The 27772-nt window shown below is 42.9% G+C and overlaps 1 protein-coding gene across 1 annotated transcript in view; it reads right to left on the bottom strand.

The window, feature by feature from the left end:
* The window catches only part of OC90 (otoconin 90), a 36039-nt gene extending 9379 nt beyond the window's left edge, over positions 1–26660 (bottom strand). The window contains exons 1-14 of the mRNA XM_043507338.1: positions 26615–26660; positions 19712–19777; positions 18360–18419; positions 17489–17663; positions 12929–13041; positions 11554–11682; positions 9563–9604; positions 8102–8158; positions 7022–7072; positions 6852–6902; positions 5574–5630; positions 4841–4885; positions 2461–2622; positions 1936–2034 (exon numbers count right to left, since the gene is read on the bottom strand). Of these exons, the coding sequence (XP_043363273.1) occupies positions 1936–2034; positions 2461–2622; positions 4841–4885; positions 5574–5630; positions 6852–6902; positions 7022–7072; positions 8102–8158; positions 9563–9604; positions 11554–11682; positions 12929–13041; positions 17489–17663; positions 18360–18419; positions 19712–19777; positions 26615–26660 (1153 nt within the window). The remainder of the gene's footprint in view (positions 1–1935; positions 2035–2460; positions 2623–4840; positions 4886–5573; positions 5631–6851; positions 6903–7021; positions 7073–8101; positions 8159–9562; positions 9605–11553; positions 11683–12928; positions 13042–17488; positions 17664–18359; positions 18420–19711; positions 19778–26614) is intronic.
* Positions 26661–27772: the final 1112 nt, after the last annotated feature.

Below are 27772 nucleotides of genomic sequence, written 5' to 3'. Positions count from 1 at the left end.
GTCAAAATGGGAACACAGACTTACATGAAGGAAAAGCTTTTTTTTCACTCTGCAAATGTAAGATGCAAATTAAAAGGGGTTGTGATGTTAATGTTTTGCACTTAGGTAACATTTCAGGTTAAAGTGGGTGTTTCTCCCGAGGTTCTCAAAGCCATTTAAGATGGTCGGAAATAAGAATTTGACTCATTCTGAAAACGGATTGATTAAAATCTAGAGCTCACTCAGAGGAAAGAATGGGAGCAAGACAATGGCTATGTTGTGTCTGAAGGAAGGAACAATAGGAGCTAGAGCACTGCCCCAGGGGAGGGATCCTATGGATCCCGCAGGACTTGCTGTCGTAACAGTGGGAGCAGGATAAAAATCCCCCCAACAATGCGGGAGCGGGTGGGAGTGGATATTGTGGGGCAGCATGGGAGCAGGATTAACAAAATAATCCCCTGCAGGGCTGTGGTAGGAGCATTTTTCAAAATAGAATTTGTGCCAGTTAACCCACGCACGCCATTAATGATAAGGTGATATGTGTGTGTGACATTCCTCCATGATCCACTTTAAAAATTTTCCTAATTAAGTTTGGCTACCAGAGGAGTGAGCAACCTGTTAACTGCCTATTGAGAAGAAGGATGGTCTTGCAGTTAAGGCTCTGGACTAAGACTCAGATCTGGGTTTGATCTCCACTTCTGCCACAGACTTCCTGTGTGATCCCCAGTAAAATACTTTAGTCTCTCTATGCCTCAGTCTCCATATCTGCATCCGATGAAGTGAGCTGTAGCTAACGAAAGCTTATGCTCTAATAAATTTGTTAGTCTCTAAGGTGCCACAAGTACTCCTTTTCTTTTTGCAAATACAGACTAACACGGCTGCTACTCTGAAACCTGTAAAACGGTGATAATACTCCCTTTGTCTTGTCTATTTGTACTGAGAGGCCTTTGGGGCAGAGTTTGCATTTCTACAGTGTGTTTCCACAGTGCTCAGCACAAGGGGGCCTCACTAATTAGTGATGCAGCAAACAGTCAGAACTGAAGGAAAGAAAACTTTCTCACTGTTACCTGCCGAGAGACTCATGTTTGTCTGGTACAGCCTGGCCCCAGCTTGCATTCCTGAGCCTTTGGTGTTACCCCAAACTATGTCCCTTCTGAAATGTGACCTTCTTTCTCTGGTTCTACTCATACTCCAGGGCCCTTATCCCAGACTGGGCTCTCTAAGCACTACCAGAATATGAGTAATTATTATCTAAAAATCAGCTTAAATAATTCAATCATTTGAGAAATGCTGGCTTGCCCCTGCCCTCTGGCTCCTGACTATCCATAGCCCTTAGCTTTGGGGCCATTCCTCTCACCATGTCTAACACACAGGGGAGATCTCCTGATGAAGCACACTGAGACCTGGGGTGTGCAAGAATGACAGCTCTCAACTATCTTGGGGAACTCTTTAAACTCTGCACAGAGGTGCTGAAATGGGGAGCCTGGGAGGACAGTGGCGCTGTCATGGAGCAGAGAGGGAGTTTGGGAGGAAAAAAAAGTCCTTGTACTGCCTCTGATAGTTGCAGGCAATAAAGTGTCGTTAGACTGGAAATTAAACTTGCTTAAAAACACAAAGCAAATGAACATCCCTTCCCCGAGTCCGTTTTTATTCATCTTTTATTTTAAAGATACATTTGCAAATAGATTATAAGGGGTTAATGAGAGCTACATATGTTAATAAATGGGAAACCATAGAATGGTACAGTCCAACACTGTTACAGCTGGTTATAAGCACCTCAGCGGAAGGTATTAGAGAGATGATTACATCACTGCTGAGGTGCTTATAACCATCAATAACGCATGCTATCCATGTCCGTAACATGTTTATAACAGCCTAACCATTTGTAAATGTACCTTCACTATACACCGAGACCCATTTTTCATTAGATGCAACTGAGAAACCCATTACGTCTACCTTGTCTGATAGCTTCATCAGGCCCCCTCTCAGCAAGTGTCACTTCTGGGGATATCGCAGAGGAAGCTGTGCTCGCTTCTCCTATCTTAAAGCTTGTCTCTGCAGATCACATGATATACATGTTAACTCGCATTAGAAAGAGTCGCACAAAGGCAAGAGGCTGCTCTTCTCGTTCCACTATCAATAGCGTACCCTCAAGCAGAAGCACTGAGCCAACACACTGTGACTGAAATCCTTTAAAACTTGTGCCCTTCGTGGGTGTACAAAAAGTTTTGTTCCAAACAGAATAGGCTGGGTGAGACCTGCTTATAGCCTTGGTCGATAACCTCTTCTGATCTGTGCTCTGCTGCTGTGAGTAAAGCCAGTGTTATTCTCAGAGGTCCATAAATGGATAATACATAAATCTAGGGCGGTAATAGTGCCGCTCCACATAGCTTGGGAAACAGTGGGCCTCGGTAGCTGTGAACGGGAATAGGGACGTGGTTTAAGTGGAAACAGAATGAATTTCATTTGTTGTACACTCACCTTGTTCTGTTGTCGTGGTGGGATCGTTTTCAGTGGGGATCACGTCTGGCCCTGTTGAGTTAATACCGGCTGGGGCTGTGGTTGGCCCTTTCATAGGGAAAGCATCCTCTGTAACTCCTGAAGGTACACTTACAATTAAATCGCCTTCCTGCCCCCTCTGAACTGATGGGGAGAAAAAGAAAAGCAAGAAGGAGAAATAGCAGCATAATCACTAACAACACACTCATTTAAAAGGTAAGTAAATTGGTCTCCTAGAGAACAGGACAGAGTAATATTCCCAGACAGACCTGGTTTAAACCACCAGTCATAGAAAGAAACCCCAAATTCCCACTCTTGTTAATTTCTTCACATTTCTTATGCATCTTAGAGTCATGCTGGTTAAAGATGGCGATAAGAGTAACCTGTGTTTATTACAGGTTAAAAAGAATGCATGTTACACTTGGAAGGTGAAAGATTATCCCAGGTAGCTAAATGACATAACCAGTGATTGGGCAATCAGAAAAGGTGCAGGTCAGTGTTTGTTTCCTGAGTTCATCACTCCTCTGTTCTTGGTCCATCACCCCACCAAAGTAGCCCAGTGATGCTGAACTGAATAGCAGCAGGAGAGGTGGTGACATGCTCGTCTAGTTCAGGTTTGGCGGGTAAGTCAGGAGAATATGAAGAGACTCTGTAAGGCAGATCGCAGAGTAGTGGCTCCATTCACTTATTTTCTCTTGTATTTCCCCTGTATTTTCACACTATTGCTGCTTTAGAGCTCAGCGAGTCTTGTTGGAGACTGGTAGCCTTGGCATGAGGCTGGGAGATTTCCGTGAGAAGGAAAACACACAGAAGGGCATGTGAAAAAAGAAACTGACAATAAAATATTTACCAGTTACTTAGTGGGGTTCAAGTGGGTTGGACTTAGAGCTCTGTGAAGAACTAATTTTTTGGTTTAGTGGCTGAACCTTAACTTTTTAAAAAAAACTTTGGGTCAACACTAAATTAACATTTTTTGGCAGGAAAAAAAAGTTTAAAAAAAAGTCATTTCAGGTCAAATGAAACATTTTATTCAACCCAGAACCAAACATTTTGTTTCATTTTCAAGGGCTGGGGTTTTTTTTTAACCTTTTCAATAAAACAAGAAAAATTTAAAACAAAAAGTCATTTCAAATCAAAACATTGAAACGTTTAATTTTTAAAATGCCAAAATGAAACATTTTTACTTTTTTTCAGAATTTCTTTTCCTGAACCAGTCTGGTGTATTGCATGTGAATTTGTGCAGCTTTGGTTAACCCAAATACACATTTTTTCAGGGGGGCAGCCACGTTTAATCCAAGAAGCTTTGCTCAGTGCTAGTGGGGCTGCTGGTTGCTTTACCTGGTTGTGATGCAGTGAAATATGAGCAATGCTCAATAGTCATACACAGTATAATCGGAGTTAGGACGCTTTTACTTTGCAGGCATCTCATCATGAACAGCGACAACACTTCACATTCCAGACAACAGTGATTGGTATGTGTGATGCTCAGAGATTTTGCGATGTGTATGTTGGACCTTTAATGTTTTTGTGTTTAAGCAAACTTAGAGTTGGTGAAAGCTGCATTGAGATCCATCAAGACTGAAGTAATGTGTCTATACACAGACCAGACAACACTGGCTGCCTATCACTGCTTTGCCAATCTGCCTCACACCTGACCTGCAGGAACCAAATTGCCAGGGGTGAGAAGGTAGTTCAGTCTCCATGCTCATTGTGTCCTTTGGCTTCTCCACTGGGGTGCCAACTGGGTCACTAACTACCATCTGCTGAGGTGGTGGAGTTAGTTTGTGCAACACACGTTTATTGGGAAATGGTTTGAAAGCATTAATATTATTGTTTATTATACAGTACCCAAAAGTGTGCTAGACCCCTCTCAGTACAGAGAAATAGCACTATCATTAATACTAGTATTCTCCCCATTGCACGGATGGAGGAACTGAGGCCAAGAGGTAAAATGACTTGTTGACAGCTTTGGAGTATACCAGTCTGAGGCAGGATTAGAACTCAGAAGGTGCTTGTTCTATACCGAACTGTAGCAATCTCCCAAGAACTTGGCGGATAACTCCTCTTTGGTGCAGACACACATCTTTCTGGTATGTGTTTATACTGGGCCTAGGACAAGGGGCCCTGATCCCTGACTGGGAGCCCTGGGCGCCATTGCAGTACAAATAATTTTAATACTTGAGTCGGAGATGGCACAGATGAAAAAATTTCTTCTTCCCCCTGCGGCCCCCTCCCATATTCTGTGTCACCTGAAATTTCCCTGGTCCAGTTCAGTTCACCTGAATTAGCTGCATAAAGGTCAACTGAAAATAAAAGGGTGCTGCAGGATATGAAACCAAGGGTCGTGGTGCTGTCTCCTTACTTTCAGTTGCAGCTGCTGGTGTGGCTGTGATCTTCACTGTAGTAACTGCAAAACATTAAGCAGCTTTTAGGTCATGAAAGAATTGTAGGCAATGCTATGCAGGAGTCAGAAAAGAGCATTATAATGGTCCCCTCTGGCTGTAATATCTATGAATGTGCTTTAAAGGATCATTGTATTTGAAAACCTGATGTTAATGGAGGGTTAGATTTTCAAAGGCACAAAGTGCATCGAAGTCAAGGCGCACAGGGCAATTAACTCCTGTTTGGGCCTTTGAAATCGCAGCTAGAAATAATCTGAAATTTAAAAAACGTTCACTGAAAATGGTTCTTTGCCTTGATTGAAAGATTCTCCAGCAGAGGCTGCAATCCTGACATTGCTCTATGCTGCTTGATACTGCCAGAAAATGGAAATGACAAGTCTAGTTTCATTGCTCAAATTCAGTGAAAGGCAAAAGCTAAACAACATAAAAATGGTGAAATGTCCAATTCAATTTTAACACTTGTAGTTTAAATGAGATTTTTGACTTGTCTATCGCTTTAAAAAAACAATTTTTCTCCCACGAAAGATGATTAAAAAAAATTCAAGGCAGGTGAGCCATAATATTACTATAGTAATCACTTCAAATGCCATTGTGTTACCAAGCGCCATGCTATTGTCACACATCTGCAGGTTTATTCTCACCCCTGTAGTCTGCTCTGTGACACCATGTAGTCAAGCTCTAAGATTCACTTACCTGTTAGTGTGGGATCCATGAAGGAAGCAAATATGCCTTCGTGATCTCTCTCAATAACTAGACAGGAAAGCAGAAGCACTAGGATAGTGAACCAAACAAACTGTACTTGTTTAGTGACTTTGATCTGAGATTCTCAAAGAACAACCAACCAACCAAACGTTGTCATTACCTTGTTGTACAGATGAGAAACTGAGGCACAGAGATGCTAAGGCGATGGTCCTCAAAGGGATTTAGGCATTTGCTCTGCTCAGTGCTGTGATGCCTAAACCCCAGGAGACTTGCCTACTAATGAAATCTTCAGCTCCAAGTTAGGTGCTCCGGCTTCCCATACAATGCATGGGCAAGTTATGGCCTAAGAGAGGGAGCCTCAGGAGTCAGTAAGCTGAGTAGGGAGCTATCCGAGCTAGCCAGGATGCAATGCCAGGGAGAGGGGCTTAGCTGAGCTAGTGCACCCGGTGGATGGGTCAAAGATAGAATCTTCCCTCCACTCAGGATCCTCTGCCTGAACCCTTCCCTGGAGTGAGGCATCTTAGCCATGCTCAGAGCTTGGCTATAGGATCAGGCCATGCTGGCAACATAGCGACCAGTCTGAGAATCCCACTTCAGGTTTGGCTTGAGCTAGAGTTTTAAATTGCTCGTTAGCTGCGGGGCAGGGTCAGTGAGTAGGCAGCTTTGCAGAGGCCAGCTGACTACTGCTAATGCCAGTGTATGACCACATGGCGCTTACAGTGACTGATTTGCCAGAAAAATACAACCACCGCTAAAACCTCCTTACCTCCTGCTTTGGGAGTCCTCAGGATGATGTCACTGGGCTGAGCAGAACTAGCTACTGAAGACAGAAAATGTGAGTTGTTTCTCAGAAAACAAACTGTAAGGAAATACAGACCTTGGTGAAATGCAAAGATGGTGAATGCAGCCTTTGCACAAGGCCTTGTGATAGGGTGGAAAAAATGAAAATGTCACCAGTGGAGGTTGGTATTCTCTCTTCAATTTGCAGTAGATGAAAATGTGTTTTGTGGATAAAATGATAAATGGTTTTAATCCCATTATAAAATATGCCTGTCACTCAGAGCTCAGTGCTTTTCAGAATCCCACCCTATGTTCACTAGATACATTTACTAGCTGTGTTACAAGCAGTGTTTCCAACTTTGCGAATTTTCTAATAAAGGTTTATATTTGCTGCAGATATTTTTGGTCTCGTGCTGATGTGCTAATTACATACGGCAAATTATTATGTTTTTTTAAAAGGATCGTTACAGATGTGCAAATACCACTCACATTCTGCTTTGGGCGTTCTCCCCTGTGCATTGCTGAGCTCTCTGGGAGTAGCTGTAAATACACAAACCGAGATAGGAGTTGTTGTCTGATCAGAAAAGCATGCCACAAATGATAAAGTAAGAGAGCTGACGTACGGCAAGGGGAGGACAGCTATGAACAATATTACTTACAATCAGAAGTGGGGGTTTTCAAGCTGGTATTGCTGGCCGCAGGTGGACTTCCTTTAAAAACAAAAACCGCACAGTATTGTCCTAACATTCACAAGTGACCTTGGGATTTTCTTCTCTTCCAGACTCTTGCTTGGTGTGATGGCTCAGAGCAACCCCATTGTACAGGGACCCAGATTCCGAAAAAGCACCTGGGCTCTGCCAAGTGGAGATCAGACATGTTGGTGACTGTGTAGTTGGTCTGGGAGTGCAGAGGCTGTCCAGCCTGTCTGCATTGCCCAGCTCCCCTTCTTGCTAATACCTGAAGCAATAACGGACCATGCATTCCCATGGCCCGCCTGCTATGTGGAAAATACTTCAAAGTGGCAGCCTCCCCTGTTCCCCACAAGTGAAGTGTTCAGCTTTGGAGAAACACATTAATCTGGCTTCTCTTCTGTGTTTCTCTAAGGTGAGCATTCGCTTTCACCCTCAACAGCCCAGCATGCGTTCGCTGCATGGAGGGCAGAGGTAAAACCCCTGCACACAACACCACAGATTTACACTGTGCTTTACATAGCTAGGACCCATTCCCTTTAACGGTCTGTTCAAGGAGCAGCTCTGCTGGCTCAAAGGCTAAAGTTGGAGTCCTCTTACAGTGAAATCTTTTTTGTCTGTCGCCTGCCCCCCCCATCCCAATGCTATGACTTCACTATGAGTCAAAGCCTGAAGTTCTTATTAAGGCAAATCTCCCGTTGACTTCACTGACTAATTTCCTCAAGTAAGAGCTAAGCAGTGACTTCATGACATCAGAATTACACATGCACATTCCAGTGCATTGAAACGATTCTGGCTGGAGACTGTCATTGTGTGTTGTATTGTGTATAAAATATTAAAGTGAGTCCTCCCAGCAGAGGGCATCTACAAATCCAAAACACTATACTCTAGGACTTAATCTTGTATTGGCTCACAGGACCAATGGTAGGTTCTTTTGTATTAGCCCTTTTGGTTAACTCCGAGCATATTTCAGTCTTTCCCCTGGATTATTTATGTCACTGCTTCTGAAATTGGTTGGAAATGTTTCTTCTGAAGAGTCAATGCACAAACCTTCTGTCATGGAAGTAGTTGTCAGCAGTGGTTTATCAGCCTTTTGGTAAAGAAGCTCTGCAAAAATAATGAAGGTCTCATTTCAAAGCAATGCACTAGCCGTAAAAACACGATCAGCTCATGGGCAATTCAAGAGATGTCAACTGAGTGTAACATGACTATAGTTATTAGCAATATTGGTGCAAGTGGAACCTGATTTATTTCAGTTCATGATTGCTGTACTGTTTGTTCAGCGCTGACACTACCCTGCAGTCAGTGCTGTGCAACATGAACAAAGTCCAGGCCCTGCCCCACAGAGCTTTCATTTGAAAACATTTTCTGAAACGCCATCATGATCATTATTCTTTAAGGCTCCAATTCAACAAGATACTTAAGAACATCACTACCTTTAACACATGAGCATGCTTAAAATTAGGCACTTGCTTAAGTATCTTGCTGAATCAGGCCCTAAGATGGTATAGTTAGAACAGTGTGCATGTAAAAATGGCATGAATCTGACCCTTTTATCATTGCTGTCTTTAACAGATGGGAAGCAGCCTGTTTTAACACAGTGGTGTTTGTGTGTGTGTGTGTGGGAATTTGGATATTTGAACCAGTCTATTATTTTTTTAAATAAATGCATTCTTCCGTAGTTGGATGCACAGAACTACCTCTTAAAACTAGGAGCATTGTGGGTAACATTTTCAAAAGCACCTCTCAAAGGGCATGTCTGCCTGTAGTGCCCCCTGCTGGCCAAGTATGGCTCAGTAGCACCCTTCCTCAATTTCTCCTGTAGTGATTTCCTGGAATAATCCACAGAGATTTTATGTTCAATAACAAGCAATCTTCTTGGGGACTGGGTTATTAATATGACCAAAGGAGCTCTCTTCCACCCAAGACTCCTATGGAGCATAGCCCCTCCACCTTGGTCTGTCTGGCTCCAAACCTCTTCGCACAGTTATCAGCCCTTCCCAAATTCTGCTGAGTCAGTCCCTCCTCTTCAGTTCAGGGGTTCACGGGCCCTTACTTGGGCCTGTGTGCGTTGGGCTCTCAGCTACATCCTTCCTAAACCGTTTCAGCAGCTCTTCTCTCTCAGCTGCCATTTACACCTTTATAAGGCCCAGGTGCTTTCTCTTAAGCCCATTTGGGCAGCAGGCAATCAGTCACAGATGCACTAGATCCCGCTCTCTCTTAAGACTCAATCACCATATGACAGTGACTCAGTGATTTAGAAGTCTAAGTCCCATTTACAAAAGTGACTTAGGAACCTGCCTGAGTCACCTTAGAAAATGGGACTTAGGCTTCTTAGATGCATTTGACAACTTTTCCCATTGTATTTTAGCATCTTGCTACAGAGGTGTTGCACTTTGCTTTTCTGTAAAGAATCTCTCTGCTGAAGTGTGCACTAGCTTTTTTTGTGATCAATAAGATGATATAAATTGAATACATTAAAGTCAAAGGATTCTAGAGTTCAGGACATACCCTCCATATGAAGTGTTGTCAATCCTTTCTTGCTAGTTGTTTCTGAGAAGAAGAGAGATCATAGCTGATATACTATTAGGAAGCATTTTTTCAAAGCCTGAAAAACACAGCACAGCTATACAGGAAGGTAACCAAATGAGTGACTATGATGGGGCCACTGGCATGCAAGGGGTTAATAGGGCCCTAGGGAGGCTGTGCAGGAAGCAGCCAATAGGAGAGGAGCTGCGAGGAACAGCCAATCAGGGCTCAGCATGTCCATAGCAGAAGAGCCTAGGCAGAGCAAGGGCAGTTACACCCTGGAGCTCAAGGAGAGAGATCTGGCTGCCTGGTAGGCAGACAGAAGCTAGCTCCCTGGACAGAGCAGTGCTGCTAGCAAGGACAGGGGGAGCTAGAGAAGAGCTCCTGGCTGGCTGCTGGAATTTGCTTGCTGAGGCCCTGAGGCAAGGGCGAAGCGTGTGCTGGGGCCATTGGGAAGTGGCCAGACAATTGGCTGCAGTCCCCACTGGAGAAGTGGTGGGACAGTTGGACTGCAACACTTGCCCTGGAAGGGGGGAGCACAGATCTTGACACAGCCAGAGGGCTGTGTCATGAAGAGAATACTGCCTTCCTTGGGGTGATGTGGGTCTAGGAGCAGAAGTCCCGGCGGCCGAGGCACCATTGGGAGTGGGTGTACCAAGCTGCGGAGCTAATTCCTAAGATGACCAGTAGGAGGCACCAGCATGGTGAGTGGAGCCCGATCTTGGAGACTATCAAATGAAAAGATTTCTTGATTTATGAAGGCTCTGTTCCATCAAGATATATAATTGGGAACCTTTGAATGCCAAACTAGTCTGGGGGATCACTGACCTGAGATAGAATCTGTCTTTAACACCAGTACTACGCAGAGCTGTCTGTAGGACAATAGTGCTGTTTAGCAGCCATTTTTCAGGTTTCAGTGCAGCTCTAAAACAAAACCTTTTGAACGGGTTTGTGAAACAGAATTGTGTTGAAACTACTATTTTTAGATCAAAACCCTGAGCTTTTTGATTTGGGTCTCTCTCAGTGGAGGTGAACGTCCCAGCTTCAGTGCTAACTTCTTGGCTCTTGGGCCTGTCACTTACCCTCCATTTCCCTGTCTCTAGAGTAGGGATGACACTTGCCGGCTTTGCAGGGCTCTGGGAGAAGTAACTCTACCAAGAGCATTAAGTAGTTTACATTGGCAAAGTACTTGGCAGATTAAAATAAAAGAAGGTTGTGTACATGAGCTAAGTGTAACAACCTTTAGGCACTCTGATGTTTCTGGTGCTTCCTCGAGACTCCTGCAAGCACACGCACAGACTGCCAAGTGCTTTTGGAAACATGGCCACTGAACTGGGCTGAGAAACTACCCCTGTTAGTTCAAACCCAGCCCAACGCCGGAGTGTCCAAAACTCGTTGCCATCTTATAATCTGTTCAATGACCTATTTGAAACGAGTTTGGGGGAATCTCACTAGACAAGTGTTCATAGTAATAAAATTGTAGCCCAGTTTCAGCAACCCTTTGGGCAGCCTTAGAGGTCAATGAATGGAAATGGAGATGAATACCCCTCTTGTCCTGACCTTACCCTACACGCTACCATGCCAGGGAGGTGTCCCATAAGCTGAGCAGAGTGGGGAAGCTTGTCTCCCCTCTCACCCATGAATTGCTTTTACTGTGAGCAAAGAGAGGACTTCACCCATCAGGACTGTCAGTCTGGCCCCATTCACACACAAACTTGCTTATATATTTGGTCATCTAGTCAAATCATTTGAATTAATCCACGCCCTCCTACCACTAGGATTCACTGAGTCATGGTAAATGGAAATGATTCATGAAACAGAGAACAGGACAGACATTGATACCATCTGCAGTATAAGAAACTGAGACACCACCAGCAGCACTATTCTCCTTGGATCCAATTTGGTGCCCTTTCTGCCAATGGAAAGATTCCCATTGACTTGAATGGTCAGTAGATCAGGCCCTTTATTATTACCTGTAACCTGAGCTGGACAGAAGGAGACATCCAGGCCATTCAAGGAAGAGTTAACATGTGAATTGACAAAACACTCAATAGCCGCTTTGTCACAATTGCAGAGAAGCCGTTCACAAGGATCCCTAGACTCTGGAGTAAAAACAAAAATCCAGACAAGGTACCATTGAAATATCTGTTTCCACCATCTGCCTTTGCCTCTCAGGCTTTCCATCGACAGCTCCATTTCATTTTGTAGAACATAACCCTATACTGTATTTCTGCAAGTACTAAGGATAAATAAACTCAGGCTTTACAAAACAATCAGACTGAATTATCCTAGGGAGATTCATGATGACGTTTAAAGTAAATGTGTTTTTTTTTCTATTTTACCACTGGCTATTGCTGGCTAGAGATAGCACATGGTGCAGCTCTGATTGTATTTGCTGTAGGGGATATTACAAAACATACTTTGCATTACAGTACAGGTTACCAAACAATTTCCATCACAACCTTCTGTTTTCCCACACTGATAACTCTGTGACAAATTCACCTTTGAGAAGAATATTTATTTCCAGTAAAGGGAGACAGAGAAAAACACTTTCCCCATTGAGACGTGCTTTTTTGAAGACAGAGCTAAAGCAAAAATGGCTTTGGTATGAGACTAGAAAGGGTTGTGGGATCAGATTGTTGGTTAAACCAGGCTTAATCCAGAGTGGCGCTATCAATGCGTTAGCTACTCTACATTTACTCTGGTGTAACAGCGATCAAAATCTAGCCCCTGGTCGTTACAGAGGACTAGTGCTTGATGGGAAATTGTTTTAAATAGAAACCATATAGAGGAGTGAAAAATCACTTCTGCACATCATGGTAACATCTGCTCAGCTTTTACCAGAGCTGAATGGAGCTCCCTCCCCTTACAAAGTCGTCTCAATGCCCCTTTTCTCCACAGGTGCCAACTTTTATGCAGTAAATAAGCAGCCCACTTTCACAATAAGCCATAAATCAAGCTAATCCCATTTCAAAACAAGGCCAATCCCTAAGAACCCCAACACGCCATGTGACTAGATCCCCCTAACGTACAGTCTGGAATCCAGAGAGCTGTAATACTGGGCTTGAAGGGACCTTGAGAGGCTATCTAGGCCATACCTCCACACCAAGGCAGGATTAACTGTACCTAGACCTACAAGACAATCATAGGTGATTTTTGCCTAGTCTATACATGGCTCTCAGTAAATTAATTGGAATTATTATTATTTATATAATTGTAGCCCTGAGGAGCCCCAGTCATAGACCACGACCCCGTTGTGCTAGTGCTGTACAAATACAAAAGCAACCCCCCTTTTCCCTGATCAGTACAAAGCCCTGGTAACAGGTAGCAGTCCCCTTTGAACCTTACCACAGGTAATGTTTTTAGTAAGACAGCTGATGTCCATAGAAATCTTGGCAGGGTCCCAGGAGCACTCCAGCTCCATGGCTTCTTCGTAGCATTTGCGGTGCTGGAAACAGCAGCTTAGGAACAAAACAAAGAAACAAAAACTACAACTGAAAGAATGCCAGGGACACACACCCTCATTTTCGTTTCGCTTCCTGCTTCCCCTTTGGGATGGTGATGCGATGGGCAGCAGGCAGGTGCACAGCATCCTGTGAGAGAAAAGGGGGGGGCATCCCTTTTTTTCTGACTAGTTTATCAGTAAAGAGCATTCATTCCTCTGGCCCCTAGAGGATGGGTGTGTGGTCCTTTTTCCCCTCATGGCAGCCTAGGCCTAATAGACTGAGCACCGCGGGGTGCAGCGAGAATCTGTCCGCCACTCCCCACTTTGCTGCAGCCCCCTTACACTGTGTCGGTGCAGAGGAGCCCTAAGGCACAGAGAGTCTCTCTGCAAAGCACAGAGTTGGCTCTGCTCGTTCCTCTTTCCAGAGTCCCTGGCCCAGAGGCACCAATGGGAGACATTTCTATCCACCAGCTATTTCCTGGTTGTTGCAAAAGCCATGGCAGACAGAGTTCAAGTTAGGACAGCCCAGTGGGAGATCGCTCAGGGAGGTGCAAGCTTCTTTCCGCTGTCCTGGGCCAAGACACCAGACTTGGATTTGCTGTGTTTGAACACGGCTGACTTCCTTCATGGTGGACTCGGGAATGCATTAAACCTCTCTGCGTGTTGGTCCTCTCCCTCCTCATAACAGCTAATCATACGTATCTTTCTACCATGAGTATTCGGAGGGATTATTAAGGCTGTGACGTGAGCGCCATGTCCTCCTCCACATGTATGGAACAGGCTGAGAACCAGGGTGGTGTTGTATGGCCACGGCGGGTTGTACCCTTGAGCAGTTTTTCATTCCACCCCACTCCCAGTGTGTCCCATTGCCCCTGTGCTGCCGGGACCTTGACATGGCTCTCGGCAGTGAGTTAAGCAGGAGGGCTCCTAACGTGGGCTGTGCCTAGGGTGTTTGTCTGAGGCTCTGAGAATCCCAGGGGTTGCTTCTGAACAGGACACTACTAACAGGTTTTGGACTGTGTCCACACTGGGTGGACTCAGACTCTTTGATCCCATAGAATCCTAGACTATCGGGGTTGGGAGGGACCTCAGGAGGGCATCTAGTCCAACCCCCCACTCCAAGCAGGACCAACCCCCAACCCAATCATCCCAGCCAGGGCTTTGTCAAGCCGGGCCTTAAAAACTCCTGAGGAAGGAGATTCCACCACCTCCCTCGGTAACCCATTCCACGGCTTCACCACCCTCCTGGTGAAATAATGTTCTCTACAGAACAGGAGCAAGTGACGGGTACCCTTTGTATTGTAGTGTAACTGTCTCTTTAAAATATGAGTGAGCCCTAAAAGGCCCAGAGGATGAAAGGAAGCATCAGTTCTAACAAATGGTGAATGTTTGACCTGTCTATTGTTTCCACTCACTGCTATCCATCTGCTATCTCTGTTGGAACCTTCCCATGTGTGATGGCACTTGAGGCATCACCGTTGTACCGGGGAGTATTAAACAAAGATGGGAATGACAACATTCCATAGAAAAGCCTTGACAGAGTCTTCAGCTTGACAAACACAATTGTATCCAAGACCTGGCTACAGTCTGTGATCGCCAAGATGACCTGCCTGTTACAGTAACAGGTCGGGGAAATCCTCACTGGAGCCTCTTGGCAATGTTTGGAAAGCAGACAAACAATGCTGAGCGCTGTGAATTCAAACCATGTATAAAACCTAGTGTACTGGGGTAGCGAGCCCTGCCCTGCAGACCCACAGCGTCAAAGGTGCAGGTTTGTAAAATGAAAGAGCAGTGGGGTAAAAGTAGAGCACTATGTGCTCTTTATAGGTGGAATTCTTCATGGGATATAAGGATACATCCTATATATTTGGTCCTTTATTTCTCTCTTGCTAGTGGGATTATTTGAACGTGCAGCAGTTCGGGGGTTTGCCTCTTAGCATCAGAGAAGGGAAAGCTAGGGGAGGGTGATTTGATTTTGTGGTTAAGACACAGGACTAAGATCCTGATCCAGCAAAGCACTTAATTTAATATTAAGTGTTGTGCTGGACTGAGACCATTGAGAAATGGTTCCTATTCCTTGCTCCACCACAGGTGACCTGCAGGACCTTTGACATGTCCCAGGCCTAGGTTCACAAAGGTAGTTAAGTGCTGTGATGCTTAGCACACAGGAACACACTGTGAGCTTGGCACCTAGGCTTCCTGTACCATGAATGGAGATGGATAGGCACCTTAGGCTGTGATTCATAAAAGCCAGCAGAGGCGGGGAACTGGCCAATGAGCGAGAGAAGAGGGGGTGCTAAGTCTCTTAGAGAATCCAGACCCCCTAAATCTGGGGTTTAGGCCTTAGCGACTGAGGCCTAGATTCACAGAGACTGAATTGGCTCAGTCAGATTGTGGAGATGATGCTACTTCTCTCCCTCACAGGGGTGCTGAAAAGCTAAATTCATGAATATTTTCTAAGTGCTTTAAGATCCTTCAGTGGAAGGTGTCCGTGAAAGCAAAGTATTATTTAGCTACTTCGCTTTAAAGACCTGAGCTGAAATCTCAGGATCCTCGGTCACACCAGTTTAATACCAGTGTAACTCCATTAAGTTCAATGCAGTCGAACTAATATAAAATTGGAGTAATAGAGTGGAGATCAGGCCCATTAACTCTAAAGCCAGCTTTGCCACTAATTGACCTTGGGCAATTTTCTTGAGGTCTCTGCTTCACCTTTCCAATCTCACACTAGAAGATCAGGATTTAAGGAATTTAGATGGAGAATGGACTTCAGTAACTGACCAACTTCTACATAACACAGATCCTGGCACTGGCAGAGCTGTTTCTTTTAGCAGGATGTTTTCAGTGTCTGTGTCTCTTTAAAGAGGTTCTCTAAATCTGAACAGTATCTTGTATATGTATATGGAAAAGCAAACATCTGTATCTCTTATACCGTACAGTGGGTTTTGTACTGATGGGAGAGATGCTGCTAACCCATTTCAAATCCATCTGTTTGAAAAGGCCGTGTCTGTGGATCTTTCTTGGGCCAAAGACTCTGATAGATTGTCCTGCAGCTTCTCAGGCTTCTGTATTTACGCAGCTTTTCATTAAAATGATAAGTGAGGGGCTGTTTAAGCATTGAGCTGTTTCAGCTATCGGTTCATTGAACTGGATCGAGCTCTGATTTCAGAGTGTCAGCACCTTTATTCAGAGGGCAATTCGCCAAGCCATTCACGAGGACTTTGTGTGACTTTTCTCAGCTGGGAAGATAAAAATTCCATTTTCCTCCCATTCAGATGATGTGGGATTGCAGTGGATTCATCTCCATGCAAAAATCTACATTAACCCTCTTTAAACCATGACAACATTCCTCACTTCACAAATGAAATCACCTCTTTCCCCGTCTACGTCTGGGCAGGACTTGGCCCTTGTTGCATTTCTTTCCCAGTGTTCCCCACTCAAGTGGCCACGAGGAAACAGGACTCTCAGCACTGATGCCTCCTGTCCTATATTTTACCTTACTGGCCTAGCAAGGGAGAGCACAGACTGAATTACCTCAAGGATCCATCCACCAGGGGCAGAGGCTAAAGCACAGAGCTAGGAGTCAGGAGTTTATGGTTCTGTTCCCAACACTGCCAAAAATGTCCTGTGTGCTCTGAGGAAAGTCACTTAATCACACCATGCCTCAGTTTACCCACGTGTAAAATGAAGAGACTAGCTTTGTGCTTTGATGCTGCCATGATCTGTAACCTATGAATGTGTTTAGATGGTCTAGAACTATGACAATGAGCATGTACATAGAGAGAATCTGCTGCCTCTCAGGAGTGGTTTCCTTTTGCAACCCGTTTAGTTCAGCTTCACAGCCAGGGTTACAGTGAAATGTGGGTGCAGAGGTGTGGACTATGCCTGCTTTTAATTTCAGCAGCAGAGTGGTCCACATTTTGCCAGCTGAGAGTATCCAGGGAAATAAAGGCTTGGATGATCAATCCCAATATCTGTTGACAGCAAGGGAAAAGGACAACATATGGGGTTACTATCCATGCCTGAAGATCCAGGAGATGGGATTATCCAGGCCTAAAATTATCCCTAGCTCACTGAAAACAGTCTTTCGGGAAGCTACGGCTTCGTGTGGTTCCAGGGCTGTGCTGCAAAGTAGCTGTTGTTATTGCCAGTGAATGGGGAGACGGATGGCACCAAGAAAGGGCAATGATCGTTTAGGAGGGCAGGATAACCGATGTTATATCCTATGTTTTGTGGGTCATTGGAGACACTACAGGTAAGCACAGATTGGATACTTGGATATTACCATGTGAGCCAATCGTCCATTTGTAAAGCTAAGGGTTATGACCATAAGTAGTTTAGCCAAGTGTTAAGTTTCAGACCGTTGCTGCAAGATTTCAGCATTGCTTCTCTCACCACACTTTGTTCTTTCCCACTCGTACCCATCCACCCCAGCAGAACAATCTCCCAGGAACAAAACACACCTGTCCGCTTCATCCACAGGGAGCCCTTCCATCTCGAACCGGCAAGAGCAGCCATAGTCTTCAAAATCCCTGGGGCAAAGTCCAGTTACACACCTCATTTTGTTCACGAAATGGAGCAGCGCAGGGAAGTTAGTGAATATGGACTGGAGCCAAGTGAAGTGAGAACCCAGGCAGTCTAAGAGAGAATAGACATAGGAGGGTGATATTCAGAGATGGAAAAGACCTGGATGATACTGTAGGTGCTGGGGTCCCTCTCCATGGATTCAAATGCAGGATCAGGGTCTAAGGCAGAGATCCCCAAACTTTTCAGGGTCGCACCCCCGCTTATCCCGAATGTGTTCCCCTCCCCAGGACCGGGAGTGGGGCTGTAGCTCCCCAAGGCAGAGGGACGTGGACAGAGGAAAGAGGGCCAAGGCTGGGGCTGTAGCTGGGGGCAGGGCTGGGGCTAGGAGCAGGGCCAGAAATGGAACTGCAGCCAGGGGCCGAGGCTGGAGGCGGTGCTGGGGCCAGGTGTGGAGCTGCAGCTGGGAGCGGGGCCAAAGCAGAACTGGGAGCGGAGCAGGGCTGGGTGTCACTCCCTCCCCACCATCCGTGGGGGCTGGCCTGGGCCCTGCCATGCCCCCCTGAAAGTTCCTCTGCCCTCCCTCACAAATGTTCCTCCACCCGTCCCACAGTGTGGGGACCTCTGGCCTAAGGAATGATAGAGTGCAGTAGCCCTTCTGGGGGCCTTAGGAACTGCAGACAATGTAATCCTTAGATATTAGCTTTAAGGGAAATCTGTAATTTCAGGAGTTTTTTCTGCTCTTTTTTTATAAACAAATTCCATGCTATTTTTACTGCCAAAAATATCAAATCATGAGTCTGCACTTACCAAAAAACAATGCAACGCTGTCCACATTTTGAAAGACCCCATTGAAGAACGTGATATTGTCTAAACCAAAAGCATAATAAAAATGGTGAAAAACGTTTGCCCTTGTATAAACTTATGTCGCGTATGTTGATTTCAATGGGAGGCATAATGCAGCTGCAGGCATGATATAACCCTTGCAGTATAGCCAACCCTGAGCATTCAAAAATTGTGAGACAAGGCCCCCCCCCAAACATGAGATTTTAATAAATAATACCTTTGGGAATCTATTTTTTTGCCTCCTGGTTTTTGAGCCTTTTGGGGTCTTATTGTCATGCTTTTCTCTGCAGCTATGAGGGCTAGAAATGTAATTTTTTAACAGACAAATTGAAAGATGAGATGCTCATAGAATCACCTGACTCCAGCAGCTGGGTTTTTAAGAAAATTCCATAAGGCATATGACACAGTGGTCAGTGATGGCATCGCCGGGTTTGGAGTTATGCAGGCATTCTTTTGAGTTTGATGTTAAAGGAGGTAACCATGTGGATAGAGGCACCATGTGGATAGAGGCACTACGCTAATGTTACCCAGCTCTGAAGGAACACCCTCTAGTGGAACCAATATGTTTCATTCTCTGTACTCATCTGATCCTTTCTTCCGAGACTGACAAAAATGTCAGCTGTGGTTGTGATTTTTTTTATGTGAATATGTGTGTGCTGGGGACTGGAGTGAGATTGTCTTTCAAATACACGGACCCAAAACAGCCATCAGAAATTCCCCATTTTATAATCTCTGGGGTTTAAGAAGAAACCCAATCTTACTTAAGATGTAAAAAGAAGTTTGTTTGGCTCAGTGGTTAAGATATGGTTAAGACCATGAATCTTGGAGGTTCACTTACCCTCACTTTTCTTTTGAGAAACAAGTAAGATTTAATTGTTTCAAATGTAAATTCCTAGCTAGTTCGTTAGCTATAAACCTGTTGCAACAATAAACTCAGAATCAGTGGTACAAATTCTTCTCTAGTCAATTTGAGGAACCTCACCTAGGTTATAGCAGAGATGGTTTTGCTTTGTGTTCCAGCAACACCAATGATGCAGTATCTGATAGAGGAGCCTGATCCTCCTCTTACACTCATGTCAATCAGGAGGAACTCCACCAAGCTCCATGGACTTGCATCAAGGTAAAATAAGTGCAAGCGAGAGGTGACTCAGGGCTCTGAGGTTATTTAACCTCTGCTAAAGGTCCAGTATAATGAGGGACAGATCTGTGAACACTACTGGAAAGTTCTTTCTGGATCTCTTGCCCAAAGAGGTTGCACCGTTGGTGCCTCTTAATGCATAAAAATATTGTAACAAGGAAAGCTTAAAAATTCTTACTCAGATTTCTTTCAGGTGCAAGTGGAAGCTCTGGTGGAAGGACTGGGGGCTCCGATTCTTGACCACCTGGCTCACCAAACATATTCAAGAAGAAAAAATTTTAAAATGGAAAAGAAAAAGAAAAAATATATATACTTCACAAGGGTAGGGAGTGTGTATTTTATTGAGTAGCCAGATACCAGAGTGCCCTGGTAGCAACATTAATGCACTGATTCATCAAAACATATGCTTAAGTCACGTTGACTTCAAGTTTAAAGTAGTTATGCACATGTTTAAGTGCTTTGCTAGATTGGAGTGGACTTACTCACGTACTTAAGTGCTTTGCTGAACCTGACCCTTATTGGGGGTACTCACTTGAGCTATGACAAGCTGGCTACTTCCATTGTGCCGTTTAGTCCGGAAATCCCTGTGACCTTCATTTATTTGATTTGTGAGGTTAGGGAGAATCTGCACTGAAGCTCCATTGCTAATTCAAAGCCCCTATTTTCCTGTGTCTTCTGTGCTTGGATGTCCCTTTCAAATACAGAATCCTTTTCCTAATGCTCCCTACGCTTCAGTCCCAACTTTCATTCTCACTGGAACCACTTCAGTGCTTGAGGGTTTCAACTCAAACCAGATCATGTTCGAGGGACGCAGCACTATTAGACAGGATTCAGTCTAGCAATGTACCTTATCCGAACAGGTCGCCTAATCTTAATATATTGATAGTGCATGGCAAGAGATCTCTGAAGGATTTCTTGATTGTTGTATTTCTGATTGCTTCACTAGGGAGCCTAGGCACGGATTATTAGCACGTATTTGTTTAGTTTTTTGAAGTCCATATTATTATTATCCACCATTTATAATGCTATTGTGCCTAGACTCCAACCAGGTCAGGGCCCCATTGTGCTAGGTCACTACCCCAAAGATGTTAAACTTTTCAGATTGGCTTATCTCATATATATTGTCTACTCCCATCAGCTATTTCTGCTTCTTCATTTGGATTATTGCTGCCTCCCTTTGAAACTGCCACGGAAGAATTTTTCCATGTTTACTTTTCTGTTTATAAAATTCTGCATTAGGATAAAGGGTGGTGATTTGTTCTGCTGCTTCTTGCATTTCTCCACCTGGTGGTGAGTAATTTGCAGAGAGTGTGTTTTTGTTTGGGGTTTCTTTTGCTTCCTTAGGGATGGGTAAAATTTTCAGAAGTACTTGGGGAGGAGGTAGCATAGAAGAACCTTGGGGCCACTTATTTTTATTTCTGCCCTAATCTCCAGGAGCTCCATGAATTCCTCTGAGCCCCAGTGAAAGACTTTTGGGTAAACAGTGACCCAGCAAGTTTATCATTCTGCTTGTAGCCAGCTGCTTTTCTCCAAACAGAAAAGTCCTTCTTATAAAATGTGACCTTTTCAGGAAAAGAGAAGCAGCACCCTGAAACTTTGATAGCTACAAGGAATTCAGATCACTGACTAAAATGATATGAACCCATTAGCAGTGTCATTTAATACTGCACATGCATAAACAGATTCAGCACAGACTTACAGTTAAGCAAAGCTATCTTTGATTTGTAGGCTTCTCCCTGTGCTCCCTTTACAATGATAAAAATCCTTTTGCCATGTCATATTGTTACTGTTAATTACATATTGGGCCACATTCTCAGATGGTGCAAATCAGCATCGTTCATGTGTAGTCTGTGCTGATTTGCACCTGCTGAGGATCTGGCTCAGTGGGTAAAATTTTCAAAAGCACCTTATCCCATGGACTTTCTATGGGACTTGTGCTCCTAAGTCACTTAAGCCCTGTTGAAAATCACACTCAAATACTTTAAGGCTGTCATTTTCCAAGGAGTCTAAGAGATTGAGTCTGGTACCCAACTTCCATGGACTGTCAATGGATTATGGGTACCCAACTGCTGTATCATCCTGTGTAAAGCCCAGAGCAAATCCATGATTCTGAATCTGAAAACAAAGAATTTATGCAGAGCAAGAACCATAGCCCTAAACTCATGGAGCGCAGAGACAATTGCTCAAGCATGTTTCATACTTGATTTCATTTCTTTTGAACAATTCTAATTGGTATAAAATTACTAGCACAAGAATATCTGCAGCCTGCTGGCGATTATATAATAATCTCAGCTCCCCTGTAATTATTTGACTCTTTTTCTTTGTATGACCGGTAATGACATTTCCAAGTTAGTATCAATAGGCCAATGTTTGTTAACAAAAAGAGAGAACCTGGTTTATAGTCAAAATATAAGCAAAGGAGCTCCCCGCACATTCTCCTTAGTACATACAAGAGAGCACAGGATTTTCAGTCAACAATTTAGTTGACAAAAGTTAACCTTTTCCCCAAGCAGCTTGTGATTTTTTTTACTACTTTGTTATTTAATACATCTACTCCAGCAGCATCTAAAAGCACAGAGAGTTGGAGCCCCATTATGCTGTGTGCTAAACAAACACGTAGTAGAGGACAATCCTGCCCCAAAAAAGTTTAGTGTCACAGATTTTAGTTATTCTGAATTACTCCGTGAATAGTTGAAGGCCCTGACTGATCCTACAATGAGCTCCACGCAGGTACCTATATGGAATCCTGTTGACTTCATTCATTGTAACATCTAGGCCAATGCAAAGATAGTTTATCTTCTCAGTTATTCAGGAACTACCTGTTTCAAGCATTGCTTTACTCTTTGTTACCTGCCTTTTATGCTGTGAGATTGGTCACAAGGTAAACAGTGGTGTTTCTACACCCTGATCAGATGAATTCCAAATATGCAAACCGCTTTCAGTAGGATCACAAACGTTTCCGGCATGCATGCTTGCTTTAATATATATTCACATGAATATGAAGTGGATTCCAGCTATAGAGAGATTCCTGGTTCTGGAAGTATTCCCCTTCTTAAGTATGGGGAATAACTCTGAAATGTCTAGTATTTCCTGAACCAGCGTGTCCACTGGTATTTGCACAAGGTTTTTGTATAATTTCCAATTTCCTAAATATGTTCTTCCGAACAAAATGTAAGAAGTACAGACATTTGCAAAAGTAAATAAAAGGGCTCAAAAATACTCTCAAAGCAAATGGATGCTTTTTATTTGAAAAAGTAACTTTGACAATCTCTTACAGACTTTGCATGTGATTCATGTAAAGACAGAAAAAGTTTGTTTATCAGGAAAACAAAACATGAGAGAAGACTTTCTGGATAAATCATTGACTTAAATGGCTGACATCATGTCTTTGAGTGGCCACACTAATACTTCACATGTATATGGCACCTTCCCTTCCAGCCAAGGAACGTTCACTTTACAAATATTAATTAATTAAACCTGAAAACACTCCCATGAAGTAGGTATTAACAGTCCTATTTTATAGATGGTAGGGAAAGCTTCAGAGACTTGCCCTTTGTCACACAGGAAGTTCTGTGATAAATCCAGGCCTCATGGTTCCCAGTTCCAGGCCTAATTCACAAGCTTTCTTCCCCCCTTACAACTGTTATTACAAGGCAGAGGTTGTATTCAGAGCATATAATTGCTGCTGCTCTTTTGATCATGCTTTCAAGAAGTGTAATCTTAACAAAGTCCAGCAATGAGAGAGCGTGTGCCCTCAGCCTGTGTGTTTATAATCACAGCTATTTCAAATTGCTTAATGTGGGACAAGGAATGTCGTACAATTATGTCAAAATCACCCTAAACTATTTGGATCAGACAGCTCAGTTGGGCTTATGTACTCAGGAGTTTAGCAAGCCAGTCCATCAAACAAATTTACAACAACTTCTTTGAATGCCACCTAGCTCCCACTCAGAAAATGGAGATCAACAAATAAGGGAAAAATCAAAGCTGATCATCTTTTCCAAAACGAGAAAAGCTGTAGGCCAAAATGGACCTGGATTTTTCAGCAAGCCTTTGACAAGGTCCCACACCAAAGCTTCTTAAGGAAAATAGCTATGGGATAAGAAGGAAGGTCCTCTCATGGATCAGTGGCTGGTTGAAAGATAGAAAAAAGGGGTAGGAATAAATAGTCAGTTTTCACAATGGAGAGAGGATCTATACTAGGACTTGTGCTCTTCAACATATTCTTTAATGATCTGGAAAAGGGGGAAAACAGTGACGTGGCAAAGTTTGCAGATGATACAAAATTATTCAAGTTTGTTATGTATAAAGCAGACTGCAAGGAATTACAGAGAGATCTCACAAAAGTGGATGACTGGTCAAAACAAATGGCGGATGAAAATTAACATTGATAAATGCAAAGTAGTGTGCGTTGGAAAAAATAATCCCATCCCTACCCTCACATGCACAGAAAGATGGAGTCTAAATTAGCTGTTAACTACCCAAGAAAGAGATCTTGGAGTCACCCTGAATAGTGCTCTGAGAACTTCTGCTCAATTTGCAGCAGCTGCCAAAAAGGCTAACGGAATTTTAGGAACTATTAGGAAAGGGATAGAAAATAAGACAGAAAATATCATGTTGCCACTATATAAATCCATGGTGCACCCACACCATGTTCTGGTTGCCCCATCTCAAAAAGAATAGAGTGGAACAGAAAAAGGTTCAGAGAAGGGTAACAAAGATGACCTAGGGGATGTAATGATTCCATATGTGGAGAAACTAAAAAAATCAGGGCTGTTCAGCTCAAAAATGAGAAGACTAAGGGAGGATCTGACAGAGGTCTCTAAAACCATGACTGGTGTGCAAAAAATGAATAGAAATTTGTTATTTACTCTTTCCAAAAGACAATAACAAGGGGTTAGTCAATGAAATGAATAGGCAACAGATTTAATACAAGCAAGAGGAAGTACTTTTTCACACAATTCACAGCTAACCATGGAACTCGTTGTCATGGAATGTTCTGACTGTCAAAAGTATAACTGGGTTCAGAAAACAACCGGTTATGTTCATGGAGGATAGGTGCAGCAATGGCTATGAACCAAGATGGTCAGTAGGGTTGCCAACTCTGACTGGACCTATTCCAGGAAATTATTTTTCCCAAAATGATGTAATTCATTTTCTTAAAATATCCTATTAAAATCTCCCAGATTGCTTACAATAGTCACTGGGAGATCAATGCCGATTCCGGGAGACTCCAGGCCAATCCTGGAGGGATGGCAACCCTAATGGTCAGGGATGCAACCACAGGTTTTGGGAGATCCTAAACCTCTGACTACTAGAAGCTGAGAGTGGATCAGTCCAAAATTGCCCTGTTCTGTAAACTCCACCTGAAGCTCTGGTATGGGCCACTGTTGGAGACAGCAAAAAGAAAAGGAGTACTTGTGGCACCTTAGAGACTAACAAATTTATTTGAGCATGCTTGGGGGTTGCATAACACTGGACATACAATATGGCAGCTCTTGTGTTCTTATTTAATTAAAATGTTCAAATCTGGGTATTTAGGGTAGGATTTTCAAAGGAGTTTAAGAAGAAGTTACGTGCTCAACAACCCTTGAATTTCATATTGAATTGAGGCTCCTGAGGAAATCCCAGTCCTAAACATTCCAATTTATTTTTAAGCAACTAAGTGGCAGTTTTTATCTGGGTTCCTGACTTTAGACGCTCAGGTTTGAGCTTTTAATGGCTGGTGCATTTTAAAGATATTAGCAGTGTATTTGTTTGATCAATAAGCAAAGTCTTTTTTACAATTTTTTTGGATTTTCTAAAACCAACATTGTAGCAGATATTTCTGTACTAATAGCTGAAAACTCCGTGCTGTCAAATGGGTATAATTTATAAAGGCAAAATGGCTGAGAACTTCAAAATTGGATAATAACAGCTGGTGAATCTACTGATGTTTGAACCTGGTGATGGTCTAAACAAGAAGTTCTCTGAACCATGTTGGAGCTGTTTCCATCCCTTCAGTCATTCTAGGGCCAGCTTCAAAGTGACACGCACACTCACTCCCTCACGGAATATTATTATATAGATTCTATGACATTAGAAAAAAGAACACAATGATCTTCTTGGTGACTGGAATTGTTATATTAAGCTCTTAACACTAAGCTTGATTAATATGTACTTGTGGCACCTTAGAAACTAACAAATTTATTAGAGCATAAGCTTTCGTGAGCTACAGCTCACTTCATCGGATGCATTTGGTGGAAAAAACAGAGGTCCCCTCTGTTTTTTCCACCAAATGCATCCGATGAAGTGAGCTGTAGCTCACGAAAGCTTATGCTCTAATAAATTTGTTAGTCTCTAAGGTGCCACAAGTACTCCTTTTCTTTTTGTGAATACAGACTAACATGGCTGCTATTCTGAAACCTTGATTAATATAGTACTCTTCTGTGATTTGTGTTGACTCAATTTTCTGCTGCAATTCACACCATAACAATGCCTTTGAAATTCGAGAGATGAGGCCGGTGTAGTAAGTCAGTGCAGAATTTGACTTCATGTGAGCTCTATTACTGTACGTCTTTCTAACTTCAGAAACAGTCATGTAGAGCAATTCCTTCCACACATTATGACACGAACAAAACAATCTTATGAAAAGGAAGAGAATCACATCCAGGATAAAAGCTCAGGAAGATGTTTTAGCTGAACCTCCATTGTATTTATGTATGTCTGAATGGTCCGGAGTGTTTGGATAATATGGATTTATCCAAAGACTAAAATACATTCATAGATATTTTGGAACCCTTTTAGGTAACTGGTTTGTAGGGTTTTTCTATGAGCAAAACACTGGGAGAAGCGGAGGTTTCCAATTGTGTTTACATTATAAACCCATTTAAAAGTTTTCTTCCATTACTCTAAACCTATAATGCCTTTGAAATCCTGCAACAACACATTTTACCACTAAACTGATGATTATGCCTTTTTCAGTACGTTCTAGTGATGAGACAGGGCGGTAATCCAAAGATGTTTTTCAAAGCTAGTCCACTTGAAATGGTCAGTATTAGGTGTAAACGTTAAATAGACATAAAAATATGCAGTCACTTACCACTGTATAATACCATCAACATATTCATCAGCAGAATTACAATCATTGTTTTAATCCAAAGAATGGAAAGAGTCACACAGCAGAAACATTTGCCTGGTGAATTAAGTAAAATGTTATGTAGGAAGTTTATGTCTTAAATGTACGAGTAAAAAAGACATTTGTTATAGGGGGTCATTTGCTGTGACTGAATTATTTGTGTAGTCTGCTCATCTTTCATTTTGATTTGACATGAAGTTACCCACTAACACTTGTGAAATGCACATATTATAGCAAAGCGGAGTCTTACATGGTATCCCAACATTTTAATTGATACAGTGACTATTTAAACTTGATTAACAATATTTGCTTCAGGACCATTTGAGGTGAGTAAACAGACTATTCCAAAGTACTGTTAATGGGGAAGCCATAACTGGCAACAAAATGGTGAACATGAAGTTTGTTTTGTTTTGATTCTGCAATAAATGTTAATGTCTTTAAGGAATATTTAATCAAAACACTTCTTTTAAATATGGCACATTGTATAACGAAACATTGTATAGTGGACCAGATCTTCAGTAGGTGTAAACCAGCATAACTCTATTGACTTCATTTAAACCACCAGAGGAACTGCCCCCGTGATAGTCAAACATTAATTGTAGCTTTTACAGACATACTGATGTAGCATGTAAAATATTTTCATATTGATGTAAATTATACAGCATGTAGGTCTAGGTCTGAGTCTGCTTTTACTACCTGCAGTGTCAAAGAGAAGTAACTCCACGGAAGTCAATGGAGTTTTGCTGATGTGAAGGGGACCAAAAATCAATCTCTCGGTTGCTGTCTCCAGCTGTGGTTTATCCTGGGTTTTAATTTTCTAAATCAGATATTACAGGATTTTCAAATGAGCAAATGAACATTTAATTACCAATGTGCAAACATGTATTTATCCCTCGTGATCTTTTCCCCTAAATGCTGCTTATAATGCTTAACACCAGCATAATGCTGACATTCATATTTACTAAATTCTCTTGTAATGCTTTACCAGGATGAATGGATATAAATATAATGGGGGGTGGGTAATTTTGGTTTAGTACAATATCCTAAATCATTTTGCCTGCTCTTTAGTCTGCATCCTCACTGTCTTAAATAGTTTTATCTTAAATAGTTTTCTCTTTGTGT

Source organism: Dermochelys coriacea, chromosome 2, assembly GCF_009764565.3.
Source record: "Dermochelys coriacea isolate rDerCor1 chromosome 2, rDerCor1.pri.v4, whole genome shotgun sequence".
NCBI lineage: Eukaryota > Metazoa > Chordata > Testudines > Dermochelyidae > Dermochelys > Dermochelys coriacea.
The sequence above is the reverse complement of the archived record's forward strand: the minus strand, read 5'-3'. Positions and strand labels throughout refer to the sequence as shown.